The sequence below is a fragment of the Thermobia domestica genome, chromosome 7 (assembly GCF_964235325.1).
Source record: "Thermobia domestica chromosome 7, izTheDome1.hap1.1, whole genome shotgun sequence".
Classification (NCBI taxonomy): domain Eukaryota; kingdom Metazoa; phylum Arthropoda; class Insecta; order Zygentoma; family Lepismatidae; genus Thermobia; species Thermobia domestica.
This window is the reverse complement of record NC_137460.1, coordinates 294866573-294883628: the sequence shown is the minus strand read 5'-3', so window position 1 is coordinate 294883628 and position 17056 is coordinate 294866573. Positions and strand designations below refer to the sequence as shown.

Sequence of the window (17056 nt, the reverse complement as noted above, 5' to 3'; positions counted from 1 at the left end):
GCGCCTCCTAGCTCCCCTCACATATAACAACATCTGCTGTGTTATTGGCACCTTCTGTATTCTCCCAAAATACCTGATAGAGTCATACACTCTCTTCTGCGCAATGAGGCTTTTCTCATGAAGATTTTTAACCAGTAGTGCTTTGTTAACAGAGAAACCACTTTCTACACTTGCATTAGAGTGGGAAAATATTAGGCACAGCTTTACCACTTCTCATAAATCTTCATATGCCTTTCTTCTTCATATGTCAAACAAAAGGGATGAATAGAAATCGTCTAGCCTCTTAGAAGTAACATTATCCAAAAATTCACTAAAGTTTCCTTGCATCTGAAGCAGCTTCATCACAAAGTAAAGCATACTGAACTTTTGCCTCCTCTGCAACACCGTAACTATTATTATTATTATTATTTTTCATATAGAACTTGCAGCAACATTCCGATTCTTAGTTCCCCTGTTCAACCTGCTTGGCGATAACACAAGGGTCCAACGATGACAATGCGTGAACAGCTTTATATTTTAGAGGGCTCCTCTCTAGAATCTTCTTGATCATTTCTATTACAATTTTTTGGCATTCTTGTTGGAATTTTTCGACAAACACTTCAGATGATTTTACTTCTCGAAGAAGTTTCTTTGTCTGAAACTCAATATAAATATCCTTTAAGGGACGTAAATTGTCAACATTATCCAGGTCAATAGTAAACAACTTGTTTACTGTGACAAGCATTTTTGTTGCCTTAACAACTCGCTCCATTAGATTTCTTACTAAAGCTGTTAAGTCAGAAAATAAGTAGGGTGACAGCGGCTCTGGCGTCTGATATTTCTTCAAAAATGGTTCACAATCAGCTGATAACCTTCTGAAAAACGAAAGTTTGAGTATTAGAAACACATCTTTCATTTGTTCCAAAACATTATGAAATGGTCTGGAATGTGTATTTTTCACTATCACAAATTTTTCACACCATCAAAAAGCAGTAAGGCCCTGTCAACAGAAGTTACATTCTCCAGCCATCCAGTAGTACAATGCTTCATAAGAAATACACTTTTCCTTGTTAATACAATGAATTTTGCACGACGAGCAGGTGTAATTAAAAATGCAGAAGGTATCACGTAAAAAACTATGAAGATCCCACTGAATCATTTTCAGTCCACTTTTTATTTCCCTCTTCATAAGATGAAGTCGACAAATGCTAATGTTCACTAGTTATTTCCCTTCAGGATTATCACCTTTCATTTTTTTCTTCAAATTTATTTAAGAAACTTAGGTTCACATTTGGTCCATCCATTGAAACTTGTAGGATATTGCTTAATGGCAATGGACGTATTCCTTCAGTAAAGCAATCCAGAAGAATTTCAGAAGCTCTTCTTAAAAAAAATTGCGTACACACTCTATTAGTATTGACATAAAAAAAAAAAAAAAAAAAAAATCACAGAGACCATCTGGAATTTGGAAGCAACTGCACTGTCTGGAAACATTAAGCGAAATATTTGTCCTAAATATTCACAGGTTAAAGGTTTGTAGAGCATCGTATGTCTCCTTTATGAACTGAAATAATTTCACTGATTTCTCGTTCATTTCCCTGAGTTTTTGCACATACCAATGTCCGTTCCCTGACTTTCTCTATTTTAAATTTCCCTGACTTTCCAAGTCTGTGGGAACCCTGTTCTAATGGAACGGTCATGATCTATCTGCGACAAAAGGAAGACAAATGGAGGCATTAAGATCAAACTTTCATAGCATGACCACAACAGCATAACAATAAAATAAACGAGGACAGAGATCAGTATGAATAGTGTACGATAAGTTACAGCAACATTGCGGATAATTTGACTTACCCTCGTATATGCTCTTATTTCAAGCTCCAGTTATTTTAGCTACAGACTTAAAATAGTGTACAATTTACTCACTTACATGGAGAATACGAAACTTGTAGGAGTAAGGAACATCTATACACAATAATTCTCAATTACACAATAAGCTATTTTAAAATAAACTTACTTTGTATCACTTTGATGAGAGTCAGATCTTTCAAAGGTACTTTATCTCCTTTCCCAGTCCAATTGTATTGACTGGATAATTTATTACTGAAAATTTTCCTCAGTATGTTCCGAACGACCTGTTCAACCGACTTTCCACCTACATATCCTAGTACAACCTCCTACAGAGAGAGAAATAGGATTAAATTGCATTTCCAGTAATAATATAACAATAAAAGCTTACATTTATCTTTCCTATTTGACTGTTTATATAATACGTACAACTTATATTTTAGTGACATTACACAACTTATACAGGTGATCTTTTCAAAACTCGTGGATTTCATTTGGGTCTAGAATTTCTAACTGAAGTCCGATTTTCATCCGGATTAATATCGGTCACGCCTTAAGAGAAACAACAAATATTCGTCAGTGTACCTTTCAATTGGAATGAGGTACGGTGTGGATGTTTGAGTTTTCTCCGTTAGACGGCAACTTTGCCAAAGTCATCAAGAAACAGGAAACTGGGACGTTGTATTGGGAATTATTGTGCTGTAGATTTGTGTGCTATTGTGTGACTGTGATCGGGACACAGTGAGGATGGTATACTCTTTGGAGCAACGTGTGTTTATCGTTGGAGAGATAAACACAAGTTTTTGGAGAACAGAATCTGTTTGTTGTTACGCAAAGACTAATTTGCCTCACGATCTGTCCCAGAAGGAACACAATATTATCGCAAGTGAATAAATTGGAAGAAAAAGGATTGCTTCTAAGTGAGAAGGGACGCATCAGATCCCGAAGGAGGGTGTTGTGGAAGATGTGAGTTATCGACTCCTTAGGTAGCCCAAGAAATCTCTGCATCATTTGTCGCAGGAAACCGGCTATAGCTATTGAACATGTGATTTATGGGTGTTACCACTAACACTTAATTTGTATTCTGCAATTTAGCTTCAAAACTCTTCATTCCAATTGTAAAGTACGCTGGTGAATATTAGCTGTTTTTCCTCAGGTGTGGTAGATACTACTCGGGATGAATTTAAACCAGTAAACATCTCCCATCCCTCCTTGATATTTGCCAGAAACGACATGAAAATCAGACTTCAGTTAGAAATTCTAGACCCAAATGTAATCCATGAGTTTTAAAAAATCACCCTATATTTTAGAGACGAGGTAGTCATGAAGTTCCATTCACCAAGTGTTTGAACCTCTATCCTTCATAGCATAATCACATCTAAATCAAAGGCATAATAATTTAAGCTACATACACGATGCAAACTGGATTTTTTTTAAAGCCCCCATAGATTTTGCTCCGAGGCTAAGGAGACAGTGACAACGATGAGAAACGAAATGGTGGAATGAAGACAGGGGAGGATCTCGAGAAAACCCACGCATAGGTGTTTGTCTACCACAAAAACCACTTGGCGCGAGCTGATATCGAACCAGAAACTCAAATCAGAAGAAGTAAGCGCTGCACCACTAAGTACCACGGCCCCGCAAATTGGAAATGCTGACGATAGCTCTAATAGTAAATGTTTAGTATCATCAGATCTACTACTATGCAGGGTGGTTATTTGAGCACCCACCTTCCTTCCTCGAGTTTGAGATTTATATGCAATTAACAGGATAATCATATACCAATGAAAATTGTAGAACTATTTATATTGGAGGATCTTCCCCTACAAGGAAAATCTAAAAATGCTGTACCATGGATTCTCTGCATTCATTTTACAATATCCGATAGGTTAATGAGGAAAGTTCGACGTACGCGAAACAGTAACGTCTGAGATATGAATCTCCCAAACGTAAGAAACATTCTCGGAAAATGAAATGTTTGCCCTTTCTGTTTTACAAAACTTTAAAAACAACTTTTCTCATTCACTTTGATTCACGTTTGATGAATACAATGTATGAACATCCAATACAATGTACAGATTCCTTTTACCTTAAAACAATAATTAGACGAATAGAATAACCATACAGTGAAAATATAATGAGCTATTTGTATTTAAATTTTTTGTTCATTTTTACATGTCCTTAATGACACTATCTTCACGCTTAGAACAGATGTTTTGGTCAGGAACGCGTTGCACCATTCTTTCCCAATTTTCTGATAAGAATGTCTTGGGGGAGAGCCAAATTTTGGGAGAAACGCGTTTAGATAGGTTGACGACTGTACTGCTTAGCCTAATTATACAAGGACTATACAGAAAGTACAAGACATTTGGTCTATCACGGAGTGGGCGGGGCTAGAGTCGCCATCTTGGTGTCAGAACGTTCCCACACTCAGTACGCATCTAGTTGTGGTAGCGTGAGGACGATAATGCTCTTACTATGCTTTCTGTGACCTGTTGCAATGTGCGCTGCAATAGAAAATCCTGCCTATTGTAAGGTACGTTCTGTGATTAGGCAATTGAAATCCATCGCCAACTGTACGCAGTGTACGGACATGCAATAATGAGTGAAGGCAGACATCGCACGTCCACACATGAATAAGAGTATCTGAGATCTCTTGGGTGGAAGGTGTTCGATCACCCACCATATAGCCCGGATATGGCGTCGAGCGACTACCATCTCTTCCCGGCGATGAAGACATGGTTCCCTACACAACGTTTTGATACTGACGCCGAACTGTATGCCGGTGTAAGATAGTGGTTGAAATCGCATGCGGCAGACTTTTACCACGACGGTACTGAAAATCTTGTACCATGATATGATAAGTCCTTAACTTGCATGGCCTTTATCTGAAAAATAGCTTAAAAGTGTACCCTTCAAATGTATATAATACAATTTGGTTTGTCCATTCTGTTACTTTTTCATTTCAAAACATCTGTTACTATCTGAACAGCCCTCGTATTGCTGATGGAAAAATGTTTATTACTAAATGTAAACCGTAAATAGAATTATTCTTTAATCTGCGACAGTGAATTTTATTTTTGTCATAGAAGGGTATTTAGAATCGAGGTAAAGTTAACCTCGATAAAAACTTATAAATTATATACTAAACTTATAAATTATATACTAAGTTCTAAATGAACGAGAAATACTTTCGTGTAGCTAAACTGAACTAGGCGAACGGTGTTCTCCCAGCACTATTCACTCCCAGTCTTGAGACATATCTCACAAGTAAACCTTACGTTTGGGTGAATCGAGTTGCTGACGGAGACACATATGAGAAAGTAGTACTAAATGTGGTCAGTATTTCAGTGAAGTTATAGGTGCGAAGCTCCAGGGGTTTAGGAGATACAGCTACCAGAACATCACATGGAAGTACAGAATAGTCTTCATACAGTTGGAGGTAAAAGCTCTATAAGACCTCTTGTAGCGACAAAAGGTGAATAGCAAATATATGGATACATATTAGGACTAAGGGGAAGTAATATAGTAAGGGTATATCTGACGGCGGCCATCTTGAAATCCGCCATTTTGAATTAAGGTTAAGTTTTTAAAGTAGGAATAGGGTCATGTGATACATGATTTAAGGCGCAAATTTAATCAGAAGAACAATGGTGACGTTAATTTTGATTTACGGGCAATTGGTAAAAAGTTACAGGGAAATTAAATATTGTTGCAGCATATGTATTAGTCCTTTACCCCACCTTGTAAATTTTTTGTTAATGATAATAATTAAATAAAAAGCAGGTGGATAAATATTAGGTCTATGGTAAGAGTTGCCTTGATGGCGGCCATGTTAAAATCCGCCATTTTGAATTAGAGAAAGTTTTAAATAGCGAACGAGAAATAGATGTGAACAGGATACAAGAAAAAGAACGAAATGGCGTGCAAGTACAGCATCAAACAACTAACATTGTAACGCCACCATTCTATTTTTGGTTAACTTCTAGCCCGAAGTCATCTATTGCATTACTTTATTCCCATTTAATTTTGTGCCGGATAATGACAAAGCAAAAATGGTTATACCGTTGGATTTATGGCAAATTTGCTATTAATAAGGTGTCACTGTTATGCGCTTTGTTTAAAACTTTTGTCTGATTCAAAATGGCGGATTTGAACATGGCCGCCATCAAGGCAACTCTTACCATAGACCTAATATTTATCCACCTGCTTTTTATTTAATTATTATCATTAACAAAAAATTTACAAGGTGGGGTAAAGGACTAATACATGTGCTGCAACAATATTTAATTTCCCTGTAACTTTTTACTAATTGCGCGTAAATCAAAATTAACGTCACCATTGTTCTTCTGATTAAATTCGAGTCTTAAATCATGTATCACATGACCCTATTCCTATTTTAAAAACTTAACCTTAATTCAAAATGGAGGATTTCAAGATGGCCACCGTCAGGTATACCCTTACTATATGACTTCTCCCTAGTCCTAATATGTACCCGTATATTTGTTATTCATCTTTTGTCGTTACAAGAGGTCTTATAGAGCTTTTACCTCCAACTGTATGAAGACTATTCTGTACTTCCATGTAATGTTCTGGTAGCTATATCTCCTAAACCCCTGGAGCTTCGCACCTATCACTTCACTGAAATACTGACCACATTTAGTACTACTTTCTCATATGTGTCTCCGTCAGCAACTCGATTCACCCAAACGTAAGGTTTACTTGTCAGTATATTACAATCTACGTACAAGATTGCAAAATTCGTAACACACTTGAGAATAGTATGCGTCACATGTTTGGTGGAAATTTTGTGCTAAATATTTAAATTACATAGAAAAACTGACAGACGAGGACTCAAACCTAGTTCTCCCGGTTGCTACCCAGCAAGTAGAGTATCGGTGTTTAGGTTCCCGTCAGCGAAGATACTTTTCCTCTATAATTACATTATTGTGTTCGTCTTGTAAAGAACTTTAAAAATATATAACACTGACTATGTAAAATACTGCCCGAGCGAAGTAGCTCAAGTGGTAGAGCGTTGGCTTCGCATTCGGGAGGTCGTGGGTTCGATTCTCGCTGCCGACCATTCTGAATGGGGTTTTCCAGGGTTTCGCTCAATTGTAGCAGGCTAATACCGGGATGGTACCTACTAAAACAGGCCTTGGCCGATACCTTTCCAAATTCTTTCCACTGTTGTTGTTGCTGTTAGATATCCAGTTTTAAATGGCCTCTGAGCTGTATCTAGTGATTGTTAAATAAATAAATAAATAAATAAATAAAATAAATATACTTACCAACTGCTTCCTGTGTTTAGGATTAGACAGCAGTTTTTCTAATCTTTTTATATCATCTTCCGTCCTGCACGGAAACTGCATTTCCGGTGGCAACGAATCCGATACTACACCTAGCTCTGGAGGCAGAACTTCTAAGATCGGTTTTTCGTTGGCTTGTGAGGATGTAGCTTGCACGGTACGACCTCGCTTCTCCAATGAGGAAAGAACCCGCATGATGTGGTCTTGGTTCTCTTCTATGTTACCCAACCTCCTTTCTAGTCTGTTTAAGTATATTCTGAACGCTTTCATATCTGTTAAAGAGAAAAACAACCAAAATCTACCTCAATGAAATTAAATATTTAGTTTAACGTCCTACGCATATGCTCTGTGGCCTAAAGAAGGCGCATGATTTACTAAACTGAATGATTACACAGCGCCACACACACAATAAAAGTTCTGTGCACCGGAACCCAAGGTATGGATTCCATGTATTTTGTTACACAGAATCCACATTTGAAACCCCAGGGCATGGATTCCCTGTATTTTGTTACACAGAATCCACATTTGAAACCCCAGGTTATGGATTCCATGTATTTTGGTGCACAGAATCCACATTTGAAACCCCAGGGTATGGATTCCAGGTAATTTGTTACACAGAATCCACATTTGAAACCCCAGGGTATGGATTCCATGTATTTTGTTACACAGAATCCACATTTGAAACCCCAGGGTATGGATTCCATGTATTTTGTTACACAGAATCCAAATTTGAAACCCCAGGGTATGGATTCCATGTATTTTGTTACACAGAATCCACATTTGAAAACCCAGGGTATGGATTCCATGTATTTTGGTGCACAGAATCCACATTTGAAACCCCAGGGTATGGATTCCATGTAATTTGTTACACAGAATCCACATTTGAAACCCCAGGGTATGGATTCCATGTATTTTGTTACACAGAATCCACATTTGAAACCCCAGGGTATGGATTCCATGTATTTTGTTACACAGAATCCACATTTGAAACCCCAGGGTATGGATTCCATGTATTTGGTTGCACAGAATCCACATTTGAAACCCCAGGGTATGGATTCCATGTATTTTGTTACACAGAATCCACATTTGAAACCCCAGGGTATGGATTCCATGTATTTTGGTGCACATAATCCACATTTGAAACCCCAGGGTATGGATTCCATGTATTTTGGTGCACAGAATCCAAATTTAGAAACCCCAGGGCATGGATTCCATGTATTTTGTTACACAGAATCCACATTTGAAACCCCAGGGTATGGATTCCATGTATTTTGTTACACAGAATCCACATTTGAAACCCCAGGTTACGGATTCCATGTATTTTGGTGCACAGAATCCACATTTGAAACCCCAGGGTATGGATTCCATGTATTTTGGTACACAGAATCCACATTTGAAACCCCAGGGTATGGATTCCATGTATTTTGTTACACAGAATCCACATTTGAAACCCCAGGGTATGGATTCCATGTATTTTGTTACACAGAATCCACATTTGAAACCCCAGGGTATGGATTCCATGTATTTTGTTGCACAGAATCCACATTTGAAACCCCAGGGTATGGATTCCATGTATTTTGTTGCACAGAATCCACATTTGAAACCCCAGGGTATGGATTCCATGTATTTTGGTGCACAGAATCCAAATTTAGAAACCCCAGGGCATGGATTCCCTGTATTTTGGTGCACAGAATCCAAATTTAGAAACCCCAGGGCATGGATTCCCTGTATTTTGTTACACAGAATCCACATTTGAAACCCCAGGGTATAGATTCCATGTATTTTGTTACACAGAATCCACATTTGAAACCCCAGGTTATGGATTCCATGTATTTTGTTACACAGAATCCACATTTGAAACCCCAGGGTATGTATTCCATGTATTTTGTTACACAGAATCCACATTTGAAACCCCAGGGCATGGATTCCCTGTATTTTGTTACACAGAATCCACATTTGAAACCCCAGGGCATGGATTCCCTGTATTTTGTTACACAGAATCCACATTTGAAACCCCAGGGCATGGATTCCCTGTATTTTGTTACACAGAATCCACATTTGAAACTCCAGGTTATGGATTCCCTGTATTTTGTTACACAGAATCCACATTTGAAACCCCAGGGTATGGATTCCATGTATTTTGGTGCACAGAATCCAAATTTAGAAACCCCAGGGTATGGATTCCATGTATTTTGGTGCACAGAATCCACATTTCGAAACCCCAGGTCGAATGACCATGTCAATTTTGTATGGGCGAAAATTTTGAGCGATTTAGCAGAGGAGGACACACACCTTTCGCCCATAAGACAAAACTGACACCATCAAGCGTCCTAGGGGTTTGAAATTTGGATTTTATGTAACAAAATATACAAAACTTTTTTTTGTTTTGTATAGCTGTGTTACGTGTATCTTCCCTATCCAAAATCGCTGAAGTTTTTCGCCCATAACAAAAAACTGACACAATCAATCTTCCTGAAATTTCGAAATTTGGATTCTGTGTAACAAAATAAATTGAACCCATACCTTGGGGTTCTCGTGCACAGAATTATTATTATTATTATTATTTTATGTGTGTGTGTGTGTGGCCGCTATGAAAGAATTAAATTGGTCAGTCCTCAATGAGAGGGACTCTGTTATTTAAACATAGATCACACATCCTTTTAACAATCACTGATTGATTGATGGATGCAGAGTGAGAACAGATAGAAGAATAAAACTCACGATCACGATGTCGTGCATCACGGACTGACAAGTCTTACGATCGGAGCAGAGAGCTGAAAGAGTAAATGACCCTTCATTGACAGTGTATTTGTGAAGAAACACAGTCAGAATTCAAACTCATTGTAAGATCGCCAGCAAAAGTGGGTATTCATCTACATAACCTCTTTCCTTAAAAAACTTCGGCTCTATCAGACAATACAATATACTGTTAATATTAAACAAAAAACACGATCTGTATAATTTATAGGCACAGATATTTACTCAAATAGCTGTTTTCATTTCCAAGTTTTTCAGAAAAAAAAATCAAATACAGTATCAATGGTCTACAGAGCATATCCGTAGCAAGCAAAATTAGACGACATTGGAGATTTTAACCATTAGATTGGCAATTTAATAAGAAAAAAAAAATAGCAGTATATATATATATATATATATATCGGGTGTTCTAAAATGGAGTCCACGAACAAAAGAGCACTATTTTTCAGGTCTAAATAAAGCGAAAATATTATATAATGATATTTCCTCCGGAGGCTCTCTCAGCCGCTATGGAGAATAAAAAATTTCACTATATGGCAACGTCGTAGATTAGCTCGGAACTATTAGCATTGCTCTACGAATCCATCAAGTAGTTACATCGATTGTTATGCTAATAAGTGGCGCTAGAGTCAATGTCTACCAACTGTAACTTTCATCTGGAAACAATCGATATAACTATTTGATGGATTGGTAGATCTACTCTATGCTTCTCTATCTGCCACGTTGTCACATAGTGCAATTCGGATCGGATTCCCAGACGAGGACCCGAAAGGTATAAAATTATATATATATATATATATATATATATATATATATATATATATATATATATATATATATATATATATATATATATATATATATATATTCGCTTTATTTTGACTTAAAGAATACTGCTGTGTTGTTCGTGGTCGCCATTTTTACATCACCCGATATATATATATATATAGATATATAGATATAGATAGATAGATAGATAGATAGATACAGCATTGCAAAAATTGCTAGCCAACTCCATGTAATTTTATGCGTTTACAACGTTTAATAAGAAATTTCTATATAAGTAAGCCTAAACATACAATGAAATATGCATCAGTTTAAGGGAAATTTTATGCAGAGTGCAAGTTAAGTTACAGAAGTTGCATATATTTGCAACAATGGCTGATACTTTACAAAATGTGACAGTCATTGTTAACGGAGGTTAAATTTAGGTTTGTGTAAAAATAACTTTGACTTGACCTAATATTTAATTGGACATCCACGCAATTTGACAACTAGATTGCACCGTTTTGGCGTGGAGTTCACTAAGTTTTGCAGTGTCTCTACTTGAATACAATGTTTCCAGACGTTGTTTATTGCTTCAATTAACTGATTTCTTGATGTAGATGTCCTTGCACGAAACATAATCTTCAGATCACGCCATAAATTTTCAACAGAGCTTAAGTCCGGTGAATTACCGGGCCAAGGAAATGATTTAACATGCCGTAAGAATACAATATAATGTTTTATAGCTCTTTCATAATGGAAAAGAGAATCGTCTTGAAAAATAAAGGGATCATCGTTGAGTAAATCTTTTCCCGAACGTATCATTTTAGAAGAACCATTTTTTATGCTTTTACATTAACAATACCATCACAAATATGGATTCTACCGACCCCACTGGAAGAAAAATATCCCTAAATCATGACCCTTGTAGGGTTCTTCGAGGTTTTAACGGTAAACGCACGACGAAGTGCTTCCTTCTTATGCACCTCCACTTCCCGAATCTTAGCTACCTACCTATTGTCTTTTATGCACTTTCATAATCTGCGCAATTTCACCATTGCTTTTGCCACGCTCACTTAATGTTCGAATTTTACTGATTTTTGTCGGTGTTACGTAACACATTTTCCCGATTCTATGGCAGATGTATATAAATTGCAGAACTTTTCTTCTAAAATGCAGTCAGTACAAACATTTACGAAAAAAAAAAAAAAAAGGTACAAAACTGAATTTCAGACAATATTTCATTTGCGTAATCCTGAACACCTGCACAACGAAATTGTATCGTAGAATGGTACTGCACGATTGAGTCGAGCGCGGACCTTACACTAAGCTACACCGGTCGACCATGAAATGAACATTCGGAAAAGCTGATTTGTGTTTCATTTACGTTAAATTTTGTAAAGTATCACCCATTGTTGCAGATATTGGTAACTTCTATAACTTAATTTACATTGTGCATAAAATCTCCTTTAAACTGATGTATATTTTATTGTATGTATGCTTCCTTATGTAGAAACGTCTTATTAAACCTTGTAAATGCATAAAATTACATGGAATTGTTATTCATTTTTCTATTACTCTATATAAATAAAATATACATATATATAGGGTGAATGCGCCTATTCTCGCCATACCCCCAATGGTCGTCATGGCCAAATTAATTCGTTCATAAGATGGCGTAAGTCAGGGTTATACGAATACAAGCTGGCTAATCTCTAACGTCTATGGCTTTAGTTTTTAGCCCGCCTTGCGTTAACACCGAGTCGGGCGTCTTTTGTTTTCTGTTGTCAGTTGAAGTGCAAAGGCTGTTGTTTTGCGTGCTAATTGCAGTTTTTGGAAAATTAAAAAACTTGTTGCTGCTGGTTGTAAAACAGCAGAGGACGGCGCAGTTGAAGCTCTAAAAGGTAAGATAATTATTTATTTTTATCAACCTAAGTCTCTTTTAAATGTTTACAATTCATTTGTCTTTGAAATTCATATTTGAACAAAAAACAGTGGGGTGACGACTATAGGTTTAAGAAAATTTGTTATCTTCCTTACTTCGTCAGATATGCCGAAGACTGGGTTTTTTAACGAACATATTAATAGAAGCTTCAAAATCATTTTAATTTTTTTGTTGGGGTGAAAGGTATCAGCTACAAAATTTTGGCGCCAATATCTTGTATCCTTCCAAAGGGCGTCATAGGGGTGACGAACACTGGTTGAGTGGGTGACGACTACAGGGTAATTAGGAATAATTTAGATTTCTGTTGGATAATTTTGCCTTCTTTCCTCTCCGGGATGACTAAACTATAGAAGTTTCATATCTGTAACTGATTTTCAAATGTATAAATTTAAAATTGTTTTATAACGAGATAATATTTTAAGAACAGCAAATTAACTGTTTCATTTTGCCATGTTTTCATTAGTACCAGAATTTTGAATTTAACTCCCGTTTTATTTAAAGATCTTACCTCGCTTATTTATGAGCTATTGGCAGGTGGTGAAACGTCTTAGAACCTCTTTTTCTTACCTACGATATTAATGTTCTTTTTTCTATATTTTCAGGTACTGTAACTATGAACGAAAATACCAAAAGACGGAAGATTTTACAATATTCTGAAGATGCGATGCACAAAGCAATTTCTGAAGTACGGTCAAAGTCTATGAGTATCAAGAAGGCTGCTGCAATTTTTGGTGTTCCTCGAATGACGTTATCAGATAAAGTTAGTGGGAAAGTGCCTGAACAAAGAAATATGGGACCAAAAACTGTACTCTCACCACAAGAAGAGGACATTGTTGTTAAATGGTTGGTAGATCTTGCAAAGAAAGGATTTCCAAGGAAAAAGCACGATCTCCTGGATACCGTGCAGAAAATAATTAAATCAGATGGCCGGAAGTCACCTTTTGCAGAGGGGAGACCTGGTGAAAAATGGTACAAAGTAAGTAATGCCAGGTTTTATTTCTATTCTTGATTAACTAATTGCAAATCTGATGAAATTTCCAAACTTAATGCTGCTCACTTTATTAGTAAACAGCATGGATTAAAACTAACAGTTTCATGTGTAAACAAAATATTGCAGTATATTTCGTCCCAGTTGATGTAAGTTTCTTAGGTGCAAAATTTGCGTCTGGACAAATGTCTTAATTTCCATTTCAAAAATGTTCCTATTACCTCGCCATTTTTTTTTTTCAATTTTTGAGGGACGAAAGTTTGTTTCAATTCATTGTTAGCTTGACCGTGACATTATAAAATACTTTACAAGCCCTCTCTGCGTATGATTGAGTTAATATCTGATAAAATTTCGAAAATTAACTATTCTCATATTATTAAAAACAGTATGAATTAAAACGCATCCTTCCACACGTAAAAATATTACTATAGGTATTTCGTCCCACTAGCTAGGACTTTAGTTGTACAGTTACAAGCAGGAAGTGGGACAAATTATCGTGTAATAATAAGTTTTGTTACACGTGCAAAGATAAGTTCTGATTCATATCGTTTGTCATTTAAGTTGTTAACTAATAAACCCAGTTTCTTTTTCAGCTTTTCCTACAACGACATCCGATTCTCAGCCTGCGAACTGCAGAGTCCGTAACTACCGGAAGAGCTCAAGTTTCTGAACAAAGTCTCCGGAACTGGTTTGAAAAACTAAAGGAATTCTTAGAGGGTGAGAAATTAGTGGAAGAGTTTAGTGACACAAGGAAAGTTGGAAATGGGGATGAAACAAATTTCCAACTATGCCCCAAAAGTGGAACTGTTATTGGAGTAAAAGGGTGGAAAAACTTTTATGAAATAAAACACGGAAACGAAAAGGAAACCATTACAGTTATGTGCTCATTTTCTGCGGATGGAGAAGTTTTACCGGGAATGATTGTCTACCCTTATATTAAGCCACCTAAAGAAGTTTGTGAATCCGTTCCGGCATCGTGGGGAATAGGACTCTCTGAATCTGGATGGAAGAAGTCAGATGTGTTTTTTGAATACATTGCAAATATTTTGTATCCCTACTTAAAAGAAACTAGCAGACTTCCCTTTCTATATTTCATTGATGGACATTAAATCTCACATTACCAAAGAATGTTCTGATTTCTGCAGCAAGAATGGAATTGTTCTTTATGCTCTTCATCCAAATGCCACACATATAATCCAGCCTGCAGGTATAGGGGTTTATAAACCAATAGAACAACATTGGAGGAAAGCAGTTTATGAGTGGCAGAAGCTTAATCCAAATCGAAAAGTGACCAAAGCAGATTTTGCACCAATTCTAGTGGACGTTGTAAAAACCAAAGCCACACCGGAGACGATAAAGAATAGCTTTCGGGTGTGTGAACTTGCCCCTTTAAATGTAGATGCAGTTGATTATTCGAAATGTTTGGATCACCACACACGGTTTGGAAACTATCGAACATCAAAGCACCATCTCAAAGAAGTATAGTATCGAAGAATATCACACTGCTCTTAATGTTTTACAGAATGAAATCTGTCATGATACAGTTGTTAAATTTAACGACGTCTTGGGAGGAAAATCTACTATCGACCCTGAAGACCAGAAGCTCTACAATATCTGGGAATCAATTAAGAAGAAAGCAGAAATAAGCGATCATCTGCTCAAAGATTCTGTGTCTGCGAGTGTGGGAAGTGAGCCAATATTAACTAAACCGTCGCAAACTCCCGTGAAGGAAGGCAGTTCTAATGGAGATTCTCTTGTCAAATCACAAGTCGCTGTTCCTTCTCCGTTTAAGAAACATCTCTGGTGGCCAAGAGAGGTGGAACGCAAGAAAACCAGAAGATCAACTCAGAAGTTCCCATCAGCTGTTTCGTCTGGTGAATGGAAGCAATTCTATGAGAAAAAGGAAGCTGAGAAAAGAGAAAAATCTCTCTCTCAAGAAGCAAGAAAACGAAAAAGACTTGAAGTTGAAACAAGAAAGAAAACAACAATTACAAAGCCACGCAATGAATCTCAGTTATGTGCCAAGTGTAATGAGTTAGTAATACTTACTGATAACCCTACATGTATCAAATGCAACAAAATCTTTCACGCTAATTGTATTAGCAAATCACACAAAGAATTTTTCCCAGGTGTGGATGGTTCTGATTCAGATGTGGAATTCATGTGCGAAAATTGTTTCGATGTGCGTGATGGTGATGATGATATTGACCGTCTTTTACATGCTAGCCACTCATCTTAAGCGTTAATACTTGCATAAGCTTGAACTATAAGAATTTGTAAGAGTGACGAACACTGGAAGTTTAAGGTGACGACTTTGAGAATTTTTGTGACGACTATAGGCATTTTTCGCATGTTTGGATTGTTTTAATTGTAAACTTTGTTCTATGTGTTTTATATCAACGGTAATGATCCTGTATCACACAATAAGCTACAAATATTAGAACCAATGTACAATTTAAGCATTCACCTGTATCTGTTAAAAGTTATGAAATAAAAGACAAAGTTGCAATCAAAAAGTGACGACTATTGGCACATTCACCCTATATACATTGTTGAGAGTATACAAAGCTAGAACACCATATTAGTTGATATATGCAAATGAATATCTATGTAATGAACATACACAACTGCCCAGATAATACATACATGATATCCCTAACTGTAATTCTCAGTTTACCATTTCACCCTATTTCAGTTAATTGTAGTTTCCGGATACCATTATAATCCATATGATGTGTTCATTTGGCCATTCTACCTCTCTTTTCCTTGGTACGTTACGAAAATGGGCACAAGCTCAGAAAAGACATTTATTTGGTGCTGCGTTCACATTCACAATTTGTACTTAACTAATTCATGAATTAGTTGCATTTATTGTTGCTTCTGAAAAGATGTATGTTACATGATGCTAAATACATTTGAATACTGCTCATTGTATTTTAAAAATTACGTGTAACAGTAAATAAACATAGAATCTAAATAAATAAATAAATAAATAAATATTATTATTAATCAGTGCCGTGCCCGGGCGGACGAGAGTATATGACGGTGTTCCCGTATATATGAGTGAGGTCGACAGACCACCCGCAAAGCATAAGAAAATTTTCAAAAATAAACCCTGCCTCTTCTTGATTTTGAGCACTTTTTATTACTTTTTTCCTTCCATTTTATAAATGTGCATATGCATTTTCCTAACATGAGTAACATTTATACGACCACTTCCTAAAGCAGGAAGAGGAATTAACTACATACTAGCAATATCCCAAGTAATTTCTCCTCTCTTTTTCTTCTTTCCTTCTTTTCTTTTCTTTTTTCCTCCCGAATTTTGCGCTCTCTTACTTTGGTGCCCGTGGCCAATGCCCGCTCGTCCCCCTTCCTACCTTTATGGCATGGCACTGTTACTGATCTTCTACAATCGTTCTACTTACCGATTTCTGTAATTCCTGAATATTACTTGTACTTCCGATC

At 36.6% G+C, this 17056-nt stretch overlaps 1 protein-coding gene across 4 annotated transcripts in view; it reads right to left on the bottom strand.

The window, feature by feature from the left end:
• The window catches only part of LOC145691065 (uncharacterized), a 71385-nt gene that overhangs the window by 15214 nt on the left and 39115 nt on the right, over positions 1-17056 (bottom strand). For all 4 annotated transcript variants that reach the window (XM_081766722.1, XM_081766718.1, XM_081766719.1 and 1 more), the window contains 2 exons: positions 7119-7408; positions 1997-2156 (listed from right to left, as the gene is read on the bottom strand). In XM_081766722.1, the coding sequence (XP_081622848.1) occupies positions 1997-2156; positions 7119-7408 (450 nt within the window). The remainder of the gene's footprint in view (positions 1-1996; positions 2157-7118; positions 7409-17056) is intronic.